Source organism: Chionomys nivalis, chromosome 15, assembly GCF_950005125.1.
Source record: "Chionomys nivalis chromosome 15, mChiNiv1.1, whole genome shotgun sequence".
Taxonomy (NCBI): domain Eukaryota; kingdom Metazoa; phylum Chordata; class Mammalia; order Rodentia; family Cricetidae; genus Chionomys; species Chionomys nivalis.
In genome coordinates, this window is record NC_080100.1 from 50,328,567 (window position 1) to 50,353,720 (window position 25,154).

The following is a 25,154-nucleotide window of genomic DNA, read 5'->3' on the forward strand; positions in this document are numbered from 1 at the left end:
GTTTCTCTATTCCTGTGAGAAAACACTGGGACCTCCCCATTTGGGGAGAAAGAGGTTGATTTAATCTCACAGATTACGGTCCATTATTCAGGGAAGTCAAGACAGAAGCTCAAGGGAAGGACTTGGAAGCCGAGGTCATGGAGGAACAGTGCTTACTCTCTCATGGCTTGCTTAGCCTGCTTTCTTCCTTCCTTCCTTCCTTCCTTCCTTCCTTCCTTCCTTCCTTCCTTCCTTCCTCTCTTTATTTCTCTCTCTTTCTTTTTTAGAGAAATTCAACATTTTGTTTTTATCCCATGAGAATAATTTCTATATGTCAATTAGAGAATATTTATAACTTTATATACATAAAATCCATTGTAATTAATCATTTTAAATTTATTATTACTTAAAACTATTTATATACTAACCACAGTTTCTCCTCCCTCCTCTCCTCCTGCTCCCTCTTCCCATCCACTCTTTCTCCATTTCCATAGATGGGGTAAGGCCTTTCATGGGAATCAACAGAGCATGGCACATGAAGCTGAGGCAGTACCAAGTTCCTCCCCACCGTATCAAGGCTGAGCAAGGAATCCCTCCATAGGGAATGGGCTTCAAAAAGTCAGTTCATGCACTAGGGATAAATACTGGTTCCATAGCTAGAGGCCCCACAAACTGCCCAAGCCACACAACTCTCACCCACATTCAGAGGTCCTAGTTCGATCCTATGCACGTTCCCCAGCTGTCAGTCTGGAGTAGGTGGGCCCCCACTAGCTCGGTTCAGCTGTTTCTGTGGGTTTCCCCGTCATGGTCTTGACCTTTTTGCTTATATTATTGCTCTACGACTAGACTCCAGGAGCTCGGTCCAGAGCTTAGCTGTGGATCTCTACATCTGTTTCCCTCAGTTACTAGATGAAGGTTCTGTGATGACAATTAAGGTAGTCACCAATCTGCTTAGGGGAAGGGCAGTGATGGTACCCTCTCTGCTATTGCTTAGATCCTTAGCTGGGCCAATCTTATGGAGGGGTTTTTCAGTTAAGAGTCTCCTTCCCAAATGACCTAGATGGTCTCAGGTTGACATAAAGCTGCCACCATGGTACTCCAGATTTCCACATGTTTATCTCTCAGTCTTTTTTCCTGATGTCTCCAGTTCCCTGTTCTCGCTCACTGTGCCTAATGGCCTTGTCCCTTTCATTTAGTGCCTAATTTTGACTATGATATGTTTTAAAGATTTGGTTTTCTAGATTATTTGTCTCTATCTATGTGTGAGAGAGGAGGGGTTGCATGAGAGGACAGTGCCCATAGAGTCGAGAAGAGTGTGTCAGATCCCCGACACTGAAGTTACAGGTGTCTGTGATCCTGATGTGGACACCGAGAACCACACCCTGGTTCTCTGCAAGAGCACTTCATTTTTCTTCACCACTAAGCCATCTTTCTGGACTCAGTATATTTGAATGTTCTGCTTTCTGTCAGTTTAAGTATTTCATTCTCCTACTCCAATAACTTCTTAGTTATATATTTCTGTATATTCTTTTTCTAAGAACTAGAAATGACACCGTCGCCTTTAACTTATTAACCCAACGTACATATGTCTACTATTCCTCTAGACATAGGTGTATGCAACATTCAAATTCCAATTATTTCCCTCCTGGGTTTGTGCTCTCACTGGCAGTTATTGTATATTTTAGCGATAAAATTTCTGTTTTTTTTTTTAAGTTTCCAGGTTTTTGCGAACCTTTCATATCTTTAAAAGAATTCCGTGAACATAGTAACAATAATTTCTTCAAACTTTTTATATGATAATCCCCGAGTCAAAGTCCGCTATGCATCTATTTAGTTTTTTCTCATGGTCTTTTGGTCAAGTCCTTTCCAACTGTAACTGGAGGTGCTGAGTGCGGGATATTAAACGCTCAGCAAAAGATTGAACCTTTTAGAAAAAACCTGATAAACAAGAGGGAGGCGTGCTTCTTCAGACAGATGTCACGTTTGCTTCTAGTCGGCAGCTCAGTGAAGGACGGGATGATAATTCAGTTTGAACCGAAAGAGGAGCTTGTCCCGTGTAAAGTCTCTTCTGTTACGTAATCCGTTCTGTTTCCATGTTGCCTTCCGCTGGGGTCCCTACTGAACACTTCACGTGTCCCCGTGTCCCCCCTCGCTGAGGAGCCACAGGCTTCAGTTTTGTCCTTTCGCATATGTGAGGTAGGCGGGAACTCTGTTCAGTTTCCCGGCTGTTGCATTCAGAATTGTCAGCATCCTTGCAGAGGACATGGGCACCAAAGGCCGCATTCCACGCAAGGTCTGGGCATGCGCTGTTCCTTGCTTCTGCTTTTGGAGGGAATGCATTTGGCAACTCCCTGTAGGAGAGAACCGGGGAGGGGGAAAGAACCTGTCTGCCCAGAGGCTTCAGTTCTCCCCCCCCCCGCCCCCCGCTAGAGTGTGACCCCACATGGTCCATACCTACTTAGGTCTTATTCAACAATTTGTAACGGGAAAGGATGGATGAAATGGTGCCCTAGGAACCCTTTAATTCTCAGATTCTTGGAAGCTGTTCTTCATCACAAGGCCAGGTCTGGAAAAGCATAGCAGAAGAGAGGATCTAGAACGACTCTTATTTCCTGTGGTATTGGGCTAAGGTGAAGTTAGCTAATTTAGAACCTGGCCTTTCTGGCTTAGCGAGTGACTCAAATGTGCTTGGGTTATGAATTAGGGAAAAAGCTTGTGCCGCGGTGGCCCAGCCAATTGTGATAACAAATGCCGGGCACTGTTTCGTTTCTGGTTCACTGTGGGGCTCAGGAAGGGTTTCCCAACATGAGTGGGAGGCCATCACCATAATGCTTATCTGTTATCAACTCACTGCCTGCTGTGCTGAGACTCTTGTAAGTTACACAGATTCAACATCTGTCCTCTTTATAGAGCAGGTATTATGGGAGAAAGGAATTACAGACTGCTCATGTCTTAGCAGCACGGTAGCTTTAGTTCTCCAGGAAGCTACATTTTAACCAAGGAGCAAAGCAATCATCCACTTCCCAAGGAGCCTCTCGTGTGTTAATGATGTATTGAATTAAACACCCACTTACCAAATATCTGTGCCTGTTGGTTGCAGCAGATGAACCCTGGCATCTGGTGCTGGAAAACCCCCATCACAGTTGGCCATGTATTGGTTCTCTGTGTGGTTGGATGAACACGGCATCTGTCTTTTAGGGTTCTCCTGCCTTCACCAATGTGTGGTTATAGTGACCAAATTTTGGTGTGATAGATATCATGGCAGATATATGAAAAGGAGAATTGGGGGGAGACACCCCAGTTAAAGAACATCACATACATGTTTGGGTTACTAAGACCCCAGAAGGTATGTGGAGTGTATCTAGAGTTCATGGGACAGGGTTCTTCTTCCTCTAGCAGGGAATGAAACACTGGTCCCAAGCCCTTCTCAAGGCCTGTGGTCTTTGGAATTTGACGAGCACAAGGTAGATCTAGCTGCTTTGATTTGCATGCTGGATTGCTAGAGAGGCTGAGTATTGTTGCATAATTTCTACAGCCTGTTTCTGTGCCACGTTTGTGAATCACTTGTCCTTTTCTTGACCTATCTTTAACTAGGATGCTTGCCTTTTTCATTTTTGTCTCATTAGAAATTTAAAATTTTGAATAAGAGCACCAGTTCTTTTTATATCATGCATTACTTGTGTTTTGTTCTTAGTGTATTTTATATTTATTATGCTTTTAAATATATTTTACTGATTTTGGGGAGGCTTCACTTTTTAAATTTTTCTGCTTTGTTCTTATTTGGTTTGGTTTTGGAATCAGGATCTCAAACTGGCCTGAAACTTGCGATCTTCCCCATCTCCCAATGGCTGAGATTACAAAATTGAGCTATCATTTCTAGATTGTTTTTAAAGATAGATTATTTGTTTATTTACATGTGTGTGAACCTGCGCGAGTGTATTTGCACTGTGTGTGTAGGAGCTTGTGGGGGCCAGAGGAGGGCATCGGATTCCCCTGGAACTGGAGCCACAGGTGGTTGTAAGCCTCCATGTGGGTGCTGGGACCCAAACCTGTGTCCTTACAAGATCAAGTGCTCTTAATTGCCGAGCGATCACACCAGTGACTTTTGGGCACTTGGATCTGAACTCAGGTCCTCCCTACTGAGCAGCAAATGTTCTTAACCACTGAGCCATCTCTGATTTCAATGTTACTTTTAGCAAAAGCCTGGGTCCTTAAACGATGCATTTGTCTATATTGTTTTTTAAAATATCATTGCATTTTCCATTAAATTTTAATCTATCTAGAACTAATTAGGTTATATAATGGAACTGATTTAAAATTTTTGTTTGCGTAGTTACCTAGTTATCCCAGTGTTATTATTGGAAATATTACTGCATTTTCATTCTTTTTATGGTGACTTTGAAGTCAGAAAGTTTTAATTTTAATAAAACACAACAGTTTTTTTTTATTTCATGGGTTATACTTTCATAATTAATATATATATATATCTTCATAGAAATGGAACAATAATACAAGTGAAGACAATTTATTAGCAGCATCTTTTATAAAACTAAGTATCAAAGTATGTCTACAAACTCAGAAACATGAGCCACTGTGGCAAACTCCTGGCAGAAGCAAGAGACTTGGGTAGGAAAAGCGGCTGGAGACAGATGACATCAGATGGCCCGAGAGCTGAGGACCCTGACCACTGCCTTCAGCACTCGTCCGAACATAGCAACAGCCACCCACCCCAGGAGAGCCTACTGCTAATTTGAGAACCAGGGCTTTTATAGGAGCCAACTGTTAGACAGTGCAGACGTGAGAAAGATACGCCATAACACTGACAAGAAAGTGCGATATATCATTTCAAAATGCTGTAGAAGGAATTAGGGGAATGATTAAAAGTAATAAATAAAAAGTGAATTTAAATGAGAAAGGCACAGGTTAGGTAATAGATGTGAATGACTAAGAGAGGTGAAAATTTAAAAACTTTTTTAAAAATTTAAAAGAAATGAGGATCTAACTGGAAGAAATATAAGGATCAATATACACCCCATGTATAGTCATGAACTCACCGGCTGGAACAAGATCAAGCCAGTAAAATCAGTCATTCACCATCCCAATAGGTAACACCAATAATCAGTGGGTGTCAAAAAAAAAAAGGAGAGGACATGAAGTGAGGAGGGGTGTGTTGGGGGGTCTAGAGGGGTAGGAGAGGGTAAATGAAGGTGGATAGGATCAGAATTCATTGTTTACATGTGTGAAATTGTCAAAGAATAAATTAAAGATACTATATTTTTAAAAGAAAGCATTGCATGTTGAATAGGAGTTGGAAGAGAAGAAGAGGATTTAAGAGGATAGATAGGAATATAGAAGGAGCTCCACTGTATAAGGTGTTTCCATATAAAGAGATATGCTTCCATATGTATTTTTTCAGTAGATCCCATATATACAGCACATGTGCATGTATTAAGTAGATTCTGAAAAGAAACAAACCACATTGTTTACAGACAAAAAAACTAGGGTAAGCAATATAAGTATATAGTCAAGTAAAACAATTGTACCATAAAGAAAACAAATCATTTGGGGACCAAGTAATTTATAAGGGAAAGAAAACTAGATTGACATCAGGCCATGACAGCAAGGCTCTAAGCCACAGTCCAGAGAGAAACGTGTTCATGATGCTGTAGGAAAGAGTGATACAATTATTCTGTCTCTAGCCAAACTGACATTCAAGTATAAAGCCATGAACCAGTGCACTTGGGTGAGCTGCCACTGATTCTTAGTGTTTCTTTCCGTGGCCACTTGACTGCAGGGCTGGCCTGGAGGAACTCGTGAGAATGTGAGATGTTGCCTCCTGTGTTCAGACCCCTGGGTCCATTCTCTGCTCAGGAGATATGTGGTCTGTTTTTCTCAGGATGCATACCATCACAGCTCTTTCTGTTGCTAGCAAGGGGATTGGTTTGTTTTGTTGGGATTCTGTTTTCAGCTAATGAGATGAAAATAAAAGGAAATCCATTGGCTTGCTGAGTTGGGGGATATAATTCCTAGCGAGGCTTGATCTTGTGACTTGATGGCATCTCAGAGGGTGTGGGGGCTCTTTCCAGTTCTCTACCTGCTTTTCATCCTTACTTGGTTTCAAGCCATTAGCAGCAACCTGGCTTCATAACTTTGAGAAGCAGTAAGTATATATTCCCAAGTCATCTGACTAGTCCTAACTGATGGCCATATCCAGGGAAATTAAACGTTAGCTATGTTTATAAGTCCACATCCTTAGAACCACAAAGAGCCCAACAGAAATCAATGTCCCTTGAGAAGATGAAGGAGGAAATGGATGATGATAAAGGAATTTTTTCATCAGTGTTCAATTTTATGATAAAGGCATCTTGGCCATTTCTGGAAATAATCATTATTGACTCATGCTTATGGAGAGTTATGTAGATAGAATTCCTAGATACAGGACAAAACTCTGGTACCTATCCTATTTTCCTTTTCTTCCAGCATTTTGTTCTTATATCTGCTTACTGCCCTGATGCTCTTCAGCCCTCTGACCCTGGTGAAGACTTGTTGTAGCTGTGCCTCTTGTATTACGACATTGCAGTCTCTGAACATGCATTCACTGTCTTGTGGGTGGCCCAGAGGCTCTCAAACCTATCATGTCCAGCCCTTAACTCATATTCCCCCATAAGCCTGCCTTGCCCCTTGTATTCTCTATCACCCTACATGGCCATTCAAGCTAGCATTTGTGACCTTCACTTTGTCTCCTCCCTTACTACACATGTCTCAGACTCTGTCCGCTCCAATCCATTCCCATTTTTCTATCCCTAACCCCCGTACTGATTTCCCTCGCAAGCAGTCTGGATCTCTGTCTGTATCAATGTTTCTCATACTCAAGTGGGCACTGCAACAACCAGCTAACTGCCAGCCCAACAATACTACACCTTTACTTGTCTAGAAAAGCCCAAGTTCCCTACCCCAGTGGCTACCAGAAACCTGCCTGTGGCATTACCAGGGGATCAGAAGATAGCACTTGTGAGCAAGCAGCTTGTAAGACAGTCTGATTTAAGTCAGCCATTCACACATAGGTGGTGGAGTAGGCCTGGGGTGTTCTCAGTATAAAATCCAAGAGATGTGAGGCCAGCTTCCTGGATGCTGGAGCATGATCAGAGGTTAGCGCAGGCACGGAGCCTGGTCCCTCTCTGAAGGAGGCATTTTAATGCTATGCATATAGACAGGTGGAACCCCAGGCAAATGGGAATGAGCAGGTGGGCAGAGCCTCAGAGCAGGAACAAAAGGGAGCCTAGCCCTCCCTGCTGGCCCAGACAAAGGCACACAGCCAGCCTGTTTTTCTGCCAAGAGATCTCAATGGATCCCAGCACAATTGACTGCGAACTGGAACCATTCTAAAAGAGTAATGTACTTTGGTCAAACATAAAATGGTCTTTTGGGACTCACTTACCTTTCTGCTGTACTTTGGGAGCTTTTTGAGGTTGTTCTCCATCAAGGAACTCTTCCAGATTCTGGGAGGTGTACGGTCACCGGAGCCCTTCCTCAGCACCAGCAGTGTCTGGAAACAGTCTGCTTCATTGATGGCATTCCCACACTCTCCTCCCTTGTCTTTAAAGTACTGTGAGGAAGCAGTAAGACAATGAGAATTGTCACATGATCAAGGCCTGCTGGGGAATTGTCTTCCTTCTGGGTTAGCTGAAGGGGGCGCTGTGAACTGGGCTTTCCACCCTGAGGGCCTTCCAGGGAGAAGTCCTGCAGAATTGGGGGGGCTTTGGTCATTTCTGCTAGGTTTCCACAATTGATGAGGATTTAGCTATTCACTTGGCTTGTGTGTCTTTAGGATGTGTCTGTAAATGCTTAGAAATACGATGATTTTGGCTAAACAAGAAGAAACACTTTTCAAAAAAGTAGGCATTTGTGTTTAGTAGATGATTTCACAGGGGTTATTTTTAAATAGGATTCATTTTCAATAATTTTTCCATGGGAACCAGCACTCCACACAAGTTCATCACCCCTGGTGTCCAGACAGACTGACTAATGGTTACAGTTCATCCTTGCACGAGTGCAGAAAGGAAGCGTGGTTGGATTCTCAGTGGGGAACCAGATGTGACCCAAGTCCATTGCTGCTTCAAGGTCATCGAGCCCTTCCTGTGAGGTTATCAGGCAGCCAAGCATGGAAGACATTTCTTTCCTGGTTCTACAAGGCAGCTCTAACTTATCAATGGTAACAATGAGGACGGAGGCAGCATGGGTAATTGAAATCCACAGGAAATCTCAACGTTCATTTTTAGCAGATGGTTTCTCTCCCTGCGCATCAGCTCGGTTCATAAGAGCTGCTGACTGTGGATCAAGATGGACTGATTTGAATTTCATCCCTCTGGCTTCTCCCCACTTCATTTAGGGCTCGGGAGAAAGGAAAGTGTCAACGATGGCTGACAGAACAGATGAAGACCGGAAACGAAAGCTTGGGTTTTTCCACAGTCTGAGGAATTGGATCTCAAGTAATCAGACATGGGCCATTCTTTGCTTGTTCTGATACACAGTGTAATGTTATAAGCTTGAAGTCGTCCAGCTGTGTCTATTAGCAATAGTGTTCTTAATAAAAGGAAGACAGTTGCTTGAGAGATGTCACGCTCTAGCCATTGCCTCTGTGATCCTCTGCTCTCGGGTCAGACCCTGAATGTGCTCGTTGGTATCTTAGGATGAGCCTGACTCCACACTCAGCCTAGGGACTCAGTGCGAGAAATGTTGCATGGATGTGAGCTTGGTGCCTTGATGCTGGAGACGTGTGGAGATGGGCAGTTTCCTGACTCCTCAGTGCAGTTGGCTCTACCTTTCCTTCTCAGAAGTTAACTCTCTAAGGCCCCTGTGCTGGCCTCCTTAGGCACTTGTCATTTCCTGGATCATGGTCTAGACTTTTAGTTTCCATTCTAATGATCATCAAATCTAACACATTATCGATATCAACCTGACTTCTTTTCTCATGCAGTAGACAGCATGGATATTCTTGCGGGAAATGACTTTTCCATCAGATCATGCTGTCCAAGCTTCTGATGTTTGGCCAAGGTGACCTCAGTGTGTGCCGACGGCCCCAGTGCTGATGAGATCGTCTAGGCCAGGTGGGAGTGGGGGCCCATAGCATCCTCTTCTCCCAACACTTACCAAGACTCACTGGCAACAGTGATTCCATTTCTTAAGAAAGCACAGCCTCTTTTACCACAGAGGAAGTAGGGAACGGTGAGGTGGCATGGTATGGTGGCTCCATCACCTCTCCCTGTGCCCTTGATCTCATGGGCATGCTCTTAGTGGCAAGCTTCTGTCCTGAGCTGCTTGGACTAAGTTTCCCAAGCTCAGTATTTCTCAGCCAGTCTTTTGTATCTCATTGATGTGTTACCTTGCAGTTTTTAAGATGTATGCATACCATCTAGAGATAATTCTGGAACAAACGGAAGCATAAGTAAATCCACTACTAAGAGCACACAGCTTCTCACCGAGACAAGCTTAGGCTTCCATTTCAGCTATGCCCCTTTGGGTGAGTTGCCCACCCTTCCTGCAGCTTGAGTTGCTTTAACCATGGGCAGGGGCTTATGATGGGACTGTTGGAATCATGCCATGAGACGGGGCACACGGAAGATCATCAGCCCCCTCTTGCCTTGTGGAGGCACAGAACAGTCCACATCTCTAGCAAGGTCCTAGAATCGCAGACCAAATTCCTATTATCTTATTTTTACCAAGTTTCAGAGAAACTATCCGTATTCTTAAAATAGTATCTTATTTTTATAAAAAAAAAAAGCCTTGACTGGGAAACAAAATAGTATGTGTAGAATATTTATATAGTGTCTAGTAGTTAATATTAGTCCCCAAATAAGAAAGACGCTTATCGCTACAAGATGTAGCATATTTTACTTTGCAATATTTAGGCTATATAACCAGAAAGTATATAATTTATCAACTAAGAACTTACTACTCACTGATTTAAAAATGCATCTTTAAATTTATTTATTTGGAATGTCCCTGTGTGAAGACACGCCTGTCCCCTCCCTTGTCTCCCTGCTGAACCACCTGCCTCCGCTGAGAACATGTCAGCATTTATGTGATCATCACAATGTAGTCTTCAGCTTCCTTTGCTATCGTTTTAAATGTTTAGACATTTTATCTAAGTGGTACTCTCAAGTATTTACGCTTTCGAAACTACCATGTTGTTGTCATCTTTTAACTCAGTGTTTGCTTATGTGCTCTGCTCATTTGGGGTTGGTAGTCAAGGTCGATTTATTTTGATAGCTGTGCGGTACCCCTTTTTTCTGTATTACCTACTGATAGATGTTAATGGATTGTGAATCAGGCTGTTTGTAAATGTTTTTATAGCTAATGGTGATTCTAACGATCTTGTAAATGCCTTTTGATGTTCCCTAGAAGACTCTGGCATAGAAGGCTGAGCTCTGGAATGAGCATTCTTAGTCTTCACTAGAAACCCCCGGACTGCTTTATCAAAGTGTCAGAATCAGTTTGCACATCTACCAACAATGTGTGAGCTTCTCTGTGGGGTCTGCCATCTCCCCAAAAGCTAGTTTACCATCTTAACTACTCTGTATATTGAAATGTTTGAGTATAAAGTTATAGCACATTATATTTTAAAATCTTTGCCTGGTTACTAACAAGATGAATATCTCTTTATATTTGTATTTCCATTCTTGTGGGATTTTTTTCAAATCCTTTGTCTGATATTCTTCTTGGTTGCCTTTTTTGATATTTTAGAAACTTTTAAATATATCTTCTAGTTACTTTTAAATATATCTTCTAATATTTGTTGATTTTCTATATTTTATATCTTTCATGGACTATGCCCCATTTATCTTTGTTTTTGGTAAATAGAAAGTTATAATTTTAAAGTCAAATTGGTTAATCTTTTAATGATTATATCTTTTGATGAGAAGCTATTTCTGTATTTATGCCCATGTGATAAAACATACTATGAAATTAATAAAACACCTGAAGCATCAGAGCCTAAAACAAGAAGAATATTGCCTATCATCTTTGGCTTTTACTCACCTTCCTCCTATATGTGTGTAAGAAACAGTGAACTATAAAGAACCTGTATTGATCTTGGTTATAATTTAGGGATATTGTTTTGCATGGACAACTCTCCAAATATCTTTTCTTGCCTAATTATAAAGAACCGGTGCTTTGGAAGAGTACCTGTGTACAGGTTCAACAGCTGCGTATAGGTGGGCTTTGGGGCTTCCACACTGTAGCTCTTGGGACATGTAATAGAGTCTGTGGGAGAGGCCATGGAAGGCACCTCCATGACTGACATGCCTGCCCAACAGAGGACACTTAAACCCCTTAACCCTCCCTGCACTCACAGAGATGAAATGTACTGTTGGTGTTCTCTTCCTGAGAGCTGGAACCAGGAATTGATTCATTTAAAGAGTCTCCCTTGGAGGTTTCTTATATAAAGAACAGATGCAGAACGTCTAGACCAGAGACAGAAGTGGGAAGGGAGTGGAATCAAGAGCCTCCCATTGACCTCTTGGGCTCCCAAGTGTGCAGGGTTCCAGAGGGGCCACGAAGTATTGGCGAGCAGACAGCCAGATTTAAAGGCAGCAGAGTGGTATAGGCTGTGTGATGGCAGAGCCAACAGGGAGGCTGTGGTTGAGGGGACAAAAGGAAGTAAAGGGTGTGTGGGGGAGGTGAACACAGTTATCAGAAGAAAGTATTCAAGGTGAAGTAGGGTTCCCAAGTTGGAATATGGCTTCCCAAGCTAAGATGGTGTCACTACATGCTTTTCGTGACATGCTTCTCTGCCTGGAGGCAGGAGGGTGGATAGGGTTCACTCAGAACACAGAGGCAACACAACCAAGTGGGCACGAGAGCTGATGGGGGGTCTGAGGGCCTCTTGAGATGATGAAATGCTATCTGCTATTTAACATCAGGACCAAAAGAAGGACAGAAGGAAAGGATGAGCAAGCTGCTGAGTTTGGAAGGTAGGGAAGCTCTTTCAGTCCTGAATCTCGGCTTCCTTCTGGTTTGAGGACAGCTGTAAGAATCACCATGTTTCCAGGAGCAGAAGCCAGTGAGGGATGTGGCGATTAGCACCAGAGAAGGTAGCACCATGAGAGGTGAGTCAGCAGGGCTAGGCAGTTGTGCTTTCTCTCCTACACCCACGCTGCATCCTTAGACCGCATGCTGGAGGCCACGCCTGGTGAAGGGAGGTCAAGCAGTGTCGTCTCCTTCCTGCCTTTTTTTGTCTGGCCACTGAGATGCGTTTTCCCACTTGCTTTTTACTCTGTCAGTAGTTCCCACTCAGAGGAATATTTTACTTTGTGCCGGTTCTTCCCTCCCTCCCTCCCTCCCTCCCTCCCTCCCTCCCTCCCTCTCTCTCTCTCTCTCTCTCTCTTTTTCTTTCTTTTTTCTTTGTTAAATCTGTGCTCTTGTCTGTTCAGGAAGTGGGCAAGCCACATATTTGATTTTTCTGGTCACAAACGCCACCGTGGTAACTCAGAATCCTACATTATGGTGACTTTTGCCTCCAGAATAAAAAGGCTCCTCCCTGGAGTCCCCCCACCCCCAGAATTTCCCTTCATACACTGAACACAGCGACTCTGAACACTGTGTCCCTCCCCCAGACGTGCCTCTGCCTTCCTGCCTGTGTGTAGGCTGTTCCATGACTATACTCCTCCTCAACCTGCTCTTTCATCTTCCTATTCTTCAAGGCTTGCCTGACTTCATGGATGCTTCTTCAGTCTCCCCCAAACCAGAATGAGCTCTTCTGTCCCAACTTCAAAGTGTAAAGGAGAATATCTCTCGGGCAGAATTCTATATGCAGTTAAACTAGCAAATAAAAATAAGCAATGTTATCTGCAGATCAAGAACGACTAAAGGAGTTCACCACTCACCAACTCTCATGGGACGCACGGCTGTGTTCCCAGGTGCAGAGCCACGGGACCTCTCTTTTTATGTCAGCATAACCAAGCTCTATGGTCAAGAATGGCCATCGGTAGAATCAGCAAATACTTAAAATCGGGTTCTTTATTATTTACCATAGAGTAATGTGTGTGTGTATATTCTCCTTTACACATACATACACAAACGTATGACTTGGCAAATGTTGTACAGTGTGACTAAGCATCCACTATGCTTAGTAGGTGCTTGGGGAAGCCATGTGGTTAACATGGCCTAGAATTTATCTCCTCATCCTCTGTCTCCATCCTTCCCTCTTTCTGAGCAATAGGATTTTATGGCCTATGGCCTTTTCCTTGGTTTGGCATCTCTGTTCCTGGCAGAGGTGCTCCGTTTCTGCAGGCAGGGTCAACTTGAACACCTATACATTTTCAATCACTCAAGGTCCACCCTCTGAAGTAGAGTCTTTGCTGTGGAACAATCCTTTTCTACACTATGAATATGTATTACTTTCATTTGCTAATAATATGCCGATTGGCTGATAGCTGGGCAGGATGAGATTGAGACGAGAGCCAGACTAGAATTCTGGAAGAGGAAGAACAGAGTCAGAGAGCTGCTGGCAAAGGCAGAGAAGCAAGATGAGAATTCGTTACTGAGAAAAGTACCAAGTCACATGGCTAAATACAGACAAGCATTATGGATGGGTAATTTAAGTGTGAGAGTTAGTTAGTAACAAGCCTGAGCTATCAGCCAAGTGTGGATCAGGACTAGAGGAGTTGGTAAACTGAGGCACCCAAGCAGGAGTAACAGTCTTGGGTGGAGACACATGGACAAGGAGATGGAAGGAGATAAGTAAGACACATTTAGTTAGAAACCTGGGACCGGATCGGGCTCTGCACTCCTCTTACTGAGATTCAGTCTGGCTTCTGCGACGCTGACCCAGGCAGAGGCCCAAGTGTAGATGTGGCTAGGAACCATTGTGGCTGTATGAGAAAGCTGAGACCTCTCCTGTCTTGAGACAGGAAGTAGTATCTGTCACCTTTAAAATGGTACTGTCCTTCAATGGCCATTGCTTGATCTCCAGTTAAGGCCACAGTTTAGCACAATGCCTGGGACAAAGAGGTGGGGTATGTTCAAGTCATCATATTGTCTCCTGGTGGATTCTTTTGTTTTTGGTGTTTGTTGTTTTTTCAAGACATATTGTCTCCTGGTGGATTCTTTTGTTTTTGGTGTTTGTTGTTTTTCTGTGTAGCCTTGGCTGTCCCAGAATGCACTCTGTAGACCACGCTGGCCTCGGACTTACAGGGATCCTCCTGCCTCTGCCTCCCAAGTCCTGGGATTAAAATTGTGCATCACCACTGCCCAGCTTTCTGGTGGATTTTAAACTAGCTGCCTCCCACCACTGTAGTAGGTTAGCAAGGTTACACGCATGTGCCTGATGGGGACTTGCCAAAGTATATAGGCAATGCATCAAATAGGGACAAATTTTCTTTTGGTTGGAGGCAACTTGAGTCCTTCCTGTAGGCATCCTACCCTCAGATTCTTAGATCCCAAAGCAAGCCCATTTTATTTTATTCCTTTGATACTTTATTTTTCTTACATACTTTTTTTTGGTGTGTGTGTATATGTGTATGTACTCATGGTGCCTGCCATAGCACACATGTGGAGGTCAGAGGACAACCCTGTGGGGTTTTCTTTTTCTACCTGTGTTTTAGTTCAGTGAAGCGAACTCCTAAGGCTTATGGCGAGTCTTGGGTCTTGGATTTATGCTGGCCTTATTTTCCAACAACAAGGTCTGAAGTGAAGTGGAAAATCCACCGTACAGCAAAAAGAATAGGGACACATTGGAGGGAACCTACAGTTTGAGTGCCCAGAGTTAAGTATGGGGAAGAAGAAGAAAGGGGGAAAGGGAAATATTTTGGATCTTCCAAAGTATAATTTGCAATTCTACCTTGTAGTTTTTGTTGTTGTTGTTGTTTAAGTTTGGGGTTTGAGGCAGGATCCCGTGTATCCCAGGCTGGTTTTAGCTGAGGTTGCTGAGGAAAACCCTAAATTACTGTGCCCATTTGTCTAGTAATGGATCCCAAGGCCTCAAGGTCAGTCTACCAACTGACCACACCCTCAGTCCAGAAAGTTGTACTTTTCTTGTTAATTTTTAATGGATCAAGCCTGGCTTGGGGTCATCGCCACATCCTTGTTCCCTTGATGCTTAATAATGATGCTTCTCCAGACAGACAGGGGCCAGCATGATGTATTTCAAATGAAATAGCCTTCAGAGCAGCAAGTCACTGAAGCCACCTAGAGAAAAACAAAATTGGACCCATGGAGATGAGGTCACAACCTCGAGCCAAATTCATCTGGAGAAAAGGCAGTTTTAGAAATCCATGTAGAGTGATTAAAAGTAAAGGCAAATATGTATTTGCTCTCTGTCGCAGCCAAGGGCAGTTAGGTAGTGTGCGCTACTGAACAGCTGGGAGCTCCAGTCTTGCTCATGAAGCCTGAGCAACGGTTAGCCTTCTGTGGTCCTGGTGTGGCCGCCCTGTGTCCCCTTGAGGAAAGACCACTGAGAGGGAGGCAGTGTCCATGAGTAAGAATTAGCTGTTTATTCCTCATGCTAAAACCTAAAGAGAAAGAAGGCTCTAGCATGTTCCACTCTCAGAAGTTCCGGGTATCAGTAGGTATGGCTATATGGTACAGCTATAATAATGGCGCTGCTGGTATACAGTGGTGCTCAGTAAATAATCACCCAATTGTGTTCTCCAATAAAACAGCTCATGCTTATATACAAGTCTTGGGCCTAGAGTAAAACTACCCCAGAGTCCTGCCATTTACGGCGGGAGGTGTGGCCTTATAGATATTCCCGGTGCACGCAGTGTGTAGAGTCCCATAAACGGGTGATAAAGGATGGGATGGATGTTTCCTAAGTTGTCTCCAGGCCAGTGAGTTAGGTGCTTCCATCATTTATGAAGTGACATAATCTAGTCTACTGTGTAGGGAATGATTTAGCAGTCCCTGTTCTGAAGACATGACACTTCTCATGTGCTGTCCTTTCTTTAGCAGGTGTCTTCTGCGGAGGTACGCATCGGGCCCATGAGACTGACGCAGGACCCTATCCAGGTATACTTCTATCCCTAAGGAGGGGCTTTTCTTTTGGGGTACATGGTTATATGAAGAATGTTTAGCAGTCTTCTGGGTTAACAACAGATAACCATCTTTGCCCTCCCTGATACATACATATGTGTGTATACACACACACACATATATATATGTAATATTTGTGTGTGTTTGTCTTATCAGTATCATGCTCCAGAAATCAGATTGGTTTTTGAGGACTTAAATATCACCCTGCTTTGCCCAATGGATTGTGGGGGAGAACAACCCAACATCCTGCTGCCCACAGAAAGGGAGGAAGTACTATGTGTTGAAGGGTATGACTTTGCTGAGAGCCACAGCTGGCTGCGACTCTGGTTTGACCTCAGCACTATGGGTTTGTGCATATTGTTTCCTTCCTCTATCTGGCGTCCCCGCTGACACAGGGAAGATGAGATTTCCTTTCTCATGGAGGACTATCAGTGCAGCAAAACTGCCTTTCATTCCCTTGTACTGTCTGCCAGTGGAAGATGCTCAAGACTGGCATCTGGGACTGTTTTTTGGGAGGTAAAATGATGTGGGTACAGTATGCACGTTGGTAATTGTTTTGGTTGATCCATATCTTTATTGATGAGTAAAGATGACTGGGCCACTCTCTTTTGTAGTTCACTAGTAAAATGGTAGAGAGATGGTAAGGGTCTGAGGAACAGGGAGTTTGCTGTGAGATTGTTTCTCATAGGAGTGTCAGAATCTGCACCGTTTATAGTCTCATCAACAAGAACAAGGACAGTAATAGACACGCCAAAGTGGTCTAGAGAAAGCCCAAGAGGCCTCAACCCCACACAAAGAACTCTAGGCAACCAAGGGATGTTGAGAGTGGGAGAAATAGTCTTTCCTGAGGAAGAGCACACAAAATGGCACATGAAATGGTTATCCAATACCAAATGATCAGCACTGAAAACATACATACGAGTAACTGTTAGCAAGGGGACAGCGAAGCCATCAAACTGGATCACTCAATGGGTGGAAAGGCAGGTTTATTGGGGAAATTTTAAACTGTGGTGGCTTTCTCAGGGACAGAGAGGATAGCAAACCGTGAGGAAAGCCTCGCCTGTTATGAAGGGGTCTGTCTGCAGCAGGAGGAAAGCCAAGAAGCAAGAACTAGAAGTTGGAGGAGTTGGAGGTAGAGGGCTGTGAGCCCAAAGAGCCTGGAGCTGGCGTGGGGACTTTAATGTGTGCTGTAGGTGTGTGTTAATAGAGAAGTGACCAGCTCTAGGCTGTAGCGTCAGATCAGGGGAGTATGGCTCTCTCTGACAAACAGAGACCCACTTCCCAAGTTTCTGAGCAATGTTGATTGTAGACTTTTGTTTATCCACTAGCAATCCTTCTGTTTACCCAGCCAGTTCAGCCTGAGCTGAGCCCAGGCTGTCATTTATAGCATCGTCAATGCCGCTGTCGTTTGAGGGGCTGGGGGCCCACTTTGGACCTAACAGTTCTACGTAACAATAAATAGTGACAAAAGATGCCATGAATTGAAAGCGGGCAAGGAGGGGTATATGGAAGGGTTTGGAGGGAGAAAAAGGAAGGGGGAAAGGATCTGATTATATATAATTCTAAACTATTAAGAAGTAATAAAAACTAAATAAGGAAAAGAAAAAAAACGAACCATGTCTAGGCTTCTCTTCTTGATTAGGAGCCAGGGACTAAGCTCTATAGAAAATAGCTACTTATCCAATTGATATTAGTAAGTTTTAAAAATAATAAATAAAAGTTTTGTGTCCTCTGTGGGTTAAGCAAAAAGCCTATGAGACAGTAGGCTCTGAGACAGAAGAACTGGGAGCCAGAGCCAGAAAGGCCACCCACAAGCAGGACCGGCCAGCTGTAGCACTGACCATTTGATAGCTGTTACCCTCTCAGCCTTTTCCCTTCCTGCCCTTCTTCATCCATTTACATCACCCCTATTCAGTAGCCCATGGGTCCTGAGCAAGTGCGCCTCTTCCTCATCAGCTGTAGCTTGCCAGCCCCTGGACACAGCCCCTAGAAGACGCAGCAGTCACGCCACCCAGGCTACGGATGAGAAAGAACTAAACTAAAGACACGTGCTGCTTGAGTTTCGAGCAAAGGAAAAATAATGTTTTATAGATGTTTGAAAGGAATAACAGATTTAGGGAAAAGAAAACAACAAAAGGAAGAGGCTTAACTTGGGAAAATTTGATGAAAACAAATTTAGGAGCAGAGAGAGGGAGGGAAAAAACACAAGCCACAGCTATTTGCATAGAATACAAGCAAATGGAAAATTCTAGTAATCGGTCTTAAGGGGACGCAGTTTGAACTCCAGTTCTGAATCAAAGCAGTGATGAATAAGGGGGCTGATATTGTGGGCTCAGTCTCAAAGCCATTTCCACAGTACTTCCTGGGGGACTAATTCAGGCTCACATCAATCCCATTCGCCTCCACTCTACCCTGTGCTGGGTTGGCAATGCAGGCTCATGATAAGAATGTAATTTACCAAACCATAAACTATATTATACTTGCTTCCATCAAATATTAACATTATGCCCTATTTGTTTCAGAGAGCCTCCCCCACCCCAGGAGCAGCACTGCAGACACTGTTTAAGCCTGTATTTAGCTCTTTACGTCCGTCTTTCCCTCGGAACACCGTAACTCATATTTACATATTTTCCCTCCATATTTATGTCTCCATTTCTAATAACCACCCTTTCCTCGAGTGTCTTTAAGGCTGACTTGAGAAGTATATTGTAAGCATGCTTCTGAAATTCATTCTCATCATTTGGCGTCTCTAGATGTCATACCGGGGGGTTTCAGGGACTCCCTTGCTGGGGATTTTGGGGACTACCTGGCCTGACCTGAGGTCCTGCAGGTTTGTTCTGCCTTCTTTGCAGTTTCTGTGTTCTCACCCTGTCCCTTGAGCTGGGCAGTCCATTTTGAATTAGCTTTGTGACATGAGATAGGAAGTGGGTACCGTTCTTTCTGATAGGCTGCCCAGTTGCCCCAGCAGTGCAGGTTCAGATTACTCTCGCTGCTGCATTGTCTTGGCACTTTTTAACAAAATAATGGACAACCAGGGGGCTGAGAGCTGGCTGATCAGTTAACACACACTGTGCTTGTGGTGGACCCGAGTTCAGTTCCCAGCACCCATGGTGGGCAGCTCACCAGTACTGTCGCTCCAGTTGCAGGACCTTCCAATGCCTCTGGCCCCTGAGGGTTCTGTACGCCTGTGCACATACCCACACTCAGACACACACTTAAAAACCTTTTTTAAAAAAGTCAGCTATAAATTAATTTATATATCTGTCTTTTGGCAAGGATTTGGAAATTGCAAGGTGAGTCACAGTCACCAACTTGATTCTTAGTTTTTAAGATGGTCATGGGCAATGAGATGACCGTGACCTTGCTGAACTCATCTGTGAGCTCATACAGTACTTTTAAAAAATATCCATTTATTACCAGAGTGCCATGGTGTGTGTGGAGGCCAGAGGGCAGCTTCAGCCAGCCGTTCTTACTGTGGGTTCCAGGGATCAAACTCCACCCTTATCTGCTGAGCCATCTTGTTACATACAGTCTTTCTTTTTTATGGAGTCCTTGGGATGTTTTCATGTGTAAAATCATGTGATCATTCTTCCTTTCCGAATCTGAATTCTAAAAAAATTCGCCTAACAAATTTAAGAACAAAATGTATTTAGTGTTTCCGTTTTGTTTCGTTTTGTCCTCTCTACCCCCAAAATGGAGCTGTAACTCAGCAACAGAGCCCTAGTAGAGCCTGTGCAGGGCCCTGGGTTTGATCACCAGCACTGAGAAAAGCAGCTGTTTTGTTAAAGGTACTCCCACATCCTTTACCAAAGTTGCATCATTTTATGTTCTAAAAGGGGCAGGAGCCTGTTATTCCCAGTGCAGTGCTGAATTTTGTCTTTAATTCAGCTTTAGCTTCCCTAGTGAATACGGCACATAGACTGTAGTTGAGAGTCGTGTTTTCCATGATCAATAAAAGCTTTTTCATTTGATTTTTGGCTATTCCAACCATTTCTATTTGGCTAAATCTTCTGTCCATTTTTTAAATTGAGTTAATTGTTCAAAGATGTTGAATTGAAGAAATTTTGGTGTGTGTGTGTGTGTGGTATAAGCATGTGTGCACGTGTGTGGGTGGACATACTTGTGCTTCTGCATGTAGAGGCCACTGGTGGATGTCACGTGCCTTTCTCTCACTCCCTGTCGTATGTTTTAAGACATAGCTCACCAATTTGCCTAGACTGAACAGGAAGATACGCTCCTCTTTGCCGCCTAGTTCTGCGGCTGCAGATCCCTGCTGAGACCAGTTTTTACATAGGTGCTAGGGGTGCAAACTCAAGTCTCACAGTTTACAATAAGCACTTTAGCCAGTGAGCAGCCTCCCTAGAGAAATTCTTTATATATACTGGTTACAAATTCTTCAACAGATTTTTTAAAAATATCTTTCTCCTAGGCTGTGGCTCTTTCCTTCATTTTCATAACTCTGGCTTTTGGGGAGCCAACGTTTCATTCTGATAAGAACTTACGTTACAAGATACATACATACATATGTAACACCTGCTAAGAGGTCACATGCATATGTATGTCACACATACTAAGAGATCACATGCATACGTGTGTCACACATGCTAAGAAGTCACATATATATGTATGTTACACTTGCTAAGAAGTCACATACATACATACATACATACATACATACACACATACATACATACATACATATGTTACACATGCTAAGAGGTCTAATTTTAGCACATCTCAAGCTCCATTGTATTTCTGTCCTTTCCAATATGACCTGTCTTTTGCAAGATTAGACTACCATTTCATAGCCATTTCTTCATAACTGGAAGCAGCTGCCTGGAAGACTCGGTCTTTCAAGCGTAGTAAAACACATAGTGGGAACCCACTACCCAGAGAAAGGACTGGAATGTTAGCCCTGTGGCAACACACCCAGAATGATCAGAGATGCACGAAGGAATAGTGAGAACCCACTACCCAGAGAAAGGGCTGGAATCTTAGCCCCATGGCAACACACCCAGAGTGATCAGAGATGCACGGAGGAATAGTGAGAACCTACTACCCGGAGAAAGGACTGGAATCTTAGCGCCATGGAAACACACCCAGAGTGATAAGAGATGAACAGAGGCAAGAGTGCATGTGGTGCCTGAGATGAGTCACTCGGCAAAGTGCTCGCTGCTCATGTTTGGGGACCTGTGTTCAGGGCATGGTGGCACACACCTGCAATCCTAGTATGAGGGAGGTAGACCCAATTCCTGGGCTCACCAGTCGGTTAGTCTAACCGAACTGGGGAGCTCTGAGTTCAGCGAAATACATTTTCTCAAAAACTATGGCGGAGAGGGCTGGTCAGATGGTCGGTGGGTAGTGGTGTCTGCTGCCATGCCTGACAAACCTGACTTGAGTCCTGGGACACACGTGGAAAGAGAATTAACTCCCAGGGGTTGTCCCCTGACTTTCATAAGAGAGCCATGGCACATGACAGTACACACACACACATACACCTCACACTCTTATACACACTGATACATACACACGAGTACGCATCTCTCTGAGTCAGGGAGAGATAGAAGAGTTTTTTAAATCTTAAAAATATATAAGACTTTAAGAATCTGAGCCCCTACTATGTGCAGACTCTATGCACCATGGGTGGAGATGACAAGATGCTCTCTGGGCACAGACAGAGGTTCAAGCCCTCTCACAGTGGCGGTATTGCTAGCTTGGTCATGGATTCTGCTTCTGCTGCTGGTTTGGTAGCTGTATCAGAAAAACGAATGCATGCCCCAGTGCTTTCATTTTTGTTTTTGTTTTGTTTTGTGGTTTTGCACCCACCCCTTGGAAGAAAACATCTATTCTGTCACTTCACTGCAATGCTAAAAATATAAATTAGCTGCATCAGTCAAGCTTGGGAGGAGATAGGGAGATAAGAGTATTTCGGTGTGTGTTTGCTTTGGGAACACATTTCCGAATTCACCAGCAGAAACTTGGGGTGTGGAGCATGGGAGCACGGGGCTGAGATGCTACACACATGCTGCCAGGAGCCCAGGGAGAACAGAACGTGCTAGAAGAGCAGTGTGAGCTGCGCCGCACATCTCCCGGGTGAGTGGATGTAACTTGGCCAGAAAAGAAAACGTAAGCGGGATATTATGAAGCAGTAAATTCGTATCGCTGTGACACTGTCTGGAAAGCAAGCAGTCTCTTCTTCATCCGTGCCTGAAGCATGCTTATTTCCCCAGCGTGTAGAATCCGCCTGCCTCTGCTTAGAGCCCTGGCCTCACTCGCCTCACGCTGGGCTTTCCGTGAACTTGGAGCTGGATCCCCACAGCTGTGGCCTAAGCTTTTCCTCTCAAGACAGATTCCTTCAAAAAGTGTTCTCTTGTGTTTACATGGGCATATTTTTTTTTCTAGAGGCATTGAATATCGGGTTTTGTTTGTTTTGAGATGGTGTCTCTGTAGCCTAGACTGGTCTGAAATTCACTGTAGCCTAGATTAGACCCAGCCTCCCAAGTGCTAGGATTGTAAGCATGACCCACTGTGCCTGGCTTTCATTCGGGTTTTATATGTCAGAGAGTACATGGCCTTGTGACTAGCTGACTGCCACATCAAGGAGGGAGAAGTTCCTCATGATACTACCAAATTGTCCCTTCTACCTAGCCGAGCCAGTCCGGGGTCATCTTGGCCTCAATTTATACCATTATTTGTGTAACTATAGATATGTCTCTTAGTCATCCTCCAAGATGAAGTCTGCAAAATGACAATGGTGGCATGGGCTGGCAGGGAAGGTTGCTGAAGGAGGGGTGAGGAGGTGTGGGATCTCCCTGCACTGCTTAGGGAAGTCACTAATCCCTACCTGTGGGCTCTAGTTATATGTGTTATTCCCAGTGACCCTTCTACCCTGGGGACTCCTGCTGCTTGTGGCCTCTGCTGCTGATACTACCACGCACAGAGCCTACCCCTGTAAGCTCTGAAGCAGCCTGTTCCCCTCAGTCTCTCTCCCAGCCCTGGCTCAGCCCGTATTTCATTGTTCTAGCTTAGGGTGAACAACAAATGGAACTTTATGGTTATGAAAAAAATTTTTGACAAAGTTCTATGTGTTGACAAGCTAGAGAGGTTGTTCACCTGGCAGACAAGGACTTTGCACATACAACCCAAGGTTCACCATGTGAAGAATAGTTAAATACCTCTAGACCCCCGACTTCAGAGCACAGTGTCTTAACTGTTAATGGTTAAGTATAGACCACATCGATAGCCCACAGATCATGTATAGCATGATCTGTGACCATTCGTGTCACTCTTTCAAGATCTCTGTCACTGGTTCCTGCCCACCTGTCGTTCGGATAGAGCAGGGACAACTAAGTGTGCAGTTGTGTTGCCTCCTGTGTTTTGGTGCTAAACTCACACAACCTAATGCAAAAAGAGATCACGGATGGAGGAATGAACCAGCAAGCCCAAATCAATCCGTGAGAAGTGACAATGCTGCGACCTGTCACTCGAATATAAACAGAATTAGAGGAGAAATTGCTGCCAGGGGAGGTTGCTGCTGCTGCTGCTGCTATCGTTGAGGGACACTGGACACATAGCCAGTGTGAAGGCAATCAGTTAATGCCATGAGGGAATAAAGGGCCAGCCAAACACGTCACATTCATTAAAGCTTCTTCAGGGATGATGTGTGACGGCGATACAGAGGACCATTTGCCAAGACTTAGAAGAGATGCTATACCTCACTATCAGACTCTGGCTAGAAGGTGGCCAGCCCTGCTCAGCTCTTCTTTAGTAGCTTTGAGAGGACACCTTAGGGTCCCTAAATCTCAACGATAGTGTGCTGAGCAAATGTACTTTTTTCATTTGCCTATATTATTACTAAGAAGCCAAACCTCACAGGGTTTTGACAGAAACCTTCAAAGGTCACAGTGTTTATGCAGATTGTTCTTTGGCCATTTATGATCTAGTTCTCCCATGTAGAAGAGGCTGCCTGCAGTTGTGTTCTTACCTGAAGAGAACCCAACATAGCAGAGGTCAGTCCAGAATGAACCATGTCTGCTTATAGCTCCTGTGTGTTCAAGGAAAGCCTGGATAGTCAACAAGACTCTGGGACTGTAACTTAGGGGTAATTGCCTAGCAAGTGTATGTTCCTGAGTTCAGTACCTAGTACTGCAAACACAAACACACACATATATACACAGAGAGCAGAGAGAGAGAGAGAGAGGGGGGGGGGGGGAAAGGTATGGGAGAGAGAAAGAGATTCAATTTTTTGCAGGATCCAAGGAAGAATTACAAAGCCATGGCTTGGAAGAGGTGGCAGTGGGGCCAGGCTGCCTCTGAGCACTTTAACAGTGAAAATTTCAAGTCCTTCCATGGCCACAGTTCCCAGTCATCATCCTCTGTGTTTCTCTTCTTGGAATCCACATTTCTGGAAATTGGATACCCTTAAACCAGCTGTGATCTTGGAAATGGTGACTCGGATCCACCACTTTCGTGGAGAAGGAAGGATTTTCTAGAGATAGGCCAGCACATTCCAAGATAGTTGCTATTGTGTTGTTACCCTAAAAGCTATGGATTTCCATTTTGCTTTTGAGTTGATTTTTCTAAATCAATGTGCTATAAATGGAAAGAAGTTTAAGTATCACCCAAAGAAATGTTCTAGAAAGTACTTTTCTAATATAAACACTCCATTTCAAATGTAAAATATATTATTATTATCAGTAGTAGTTTTATTGTTATTCAGATAAGCATCATGAAAAATAGGCCATTGAAAATATTGTTCAAGTTTCCAAAAGAAAGGGAGACATCACACTAATGGGACCACTCAGACACACTCCAAGGTCACTCAGGGGTCCTGGGGACCAGGAAGTGACAGGTGCAGAAGCCTTCCTATGGGACAATAAGGGCAGGCAGTGTATGCAAGTTTAAGACTGGCAAATCTGGACAATTGGGAAATTTTGGGGGCCGTGGATATAGGTATTGTTTCTAATTTGTAGGTGTCTGGTCCTGAGCTGATTAGGGCAGAAGGACAGTGTCCACGTGCCGGGGCAGTCAGGAATCCATCAACTCTGAGAATTCCTGTCTCCCCCATGTCAAAGTCCTGGTGTCAAAACATCAGAAAGGCATGTGTGTTAGTCAGAGTTCTCTGTAGAATCGGAACTGAAAGAATG

The 25,154-nt window shown here is 44.0% G+C and overlaps 1 protein-coding gene across 6 annotated transcripts in view; it reads left to right on the forward strand.

Annotated features, from left to right (window-relative positions):
• Pde8b (phosphodiesterase 8B) overlaps window positions 1-25,154 on the forward strand; it is a 216,048-nt gene that overhangs the window by 109,696 nt on the left and 81,198 nt on the right. For 3 of the 6 annotated variants that reach the window (XM_057789955.1, XM_057789950.1, XM_057789953.1), the window contains exon 2: window positions 15,925-15,984. In XM_057789955.1, coding sequence (XP_057645938.1) covers window positions 15,925-15,984 — 60 coding nt within the window. The remainder of the gene's footprint in view (window positions 1-15,924; window positions 15,985-25,154) is intronic. The other 3 variants (XM_057789956.1, XM_057789951.1, XM_057789954.1) reach the window with 1 other exon arrangement.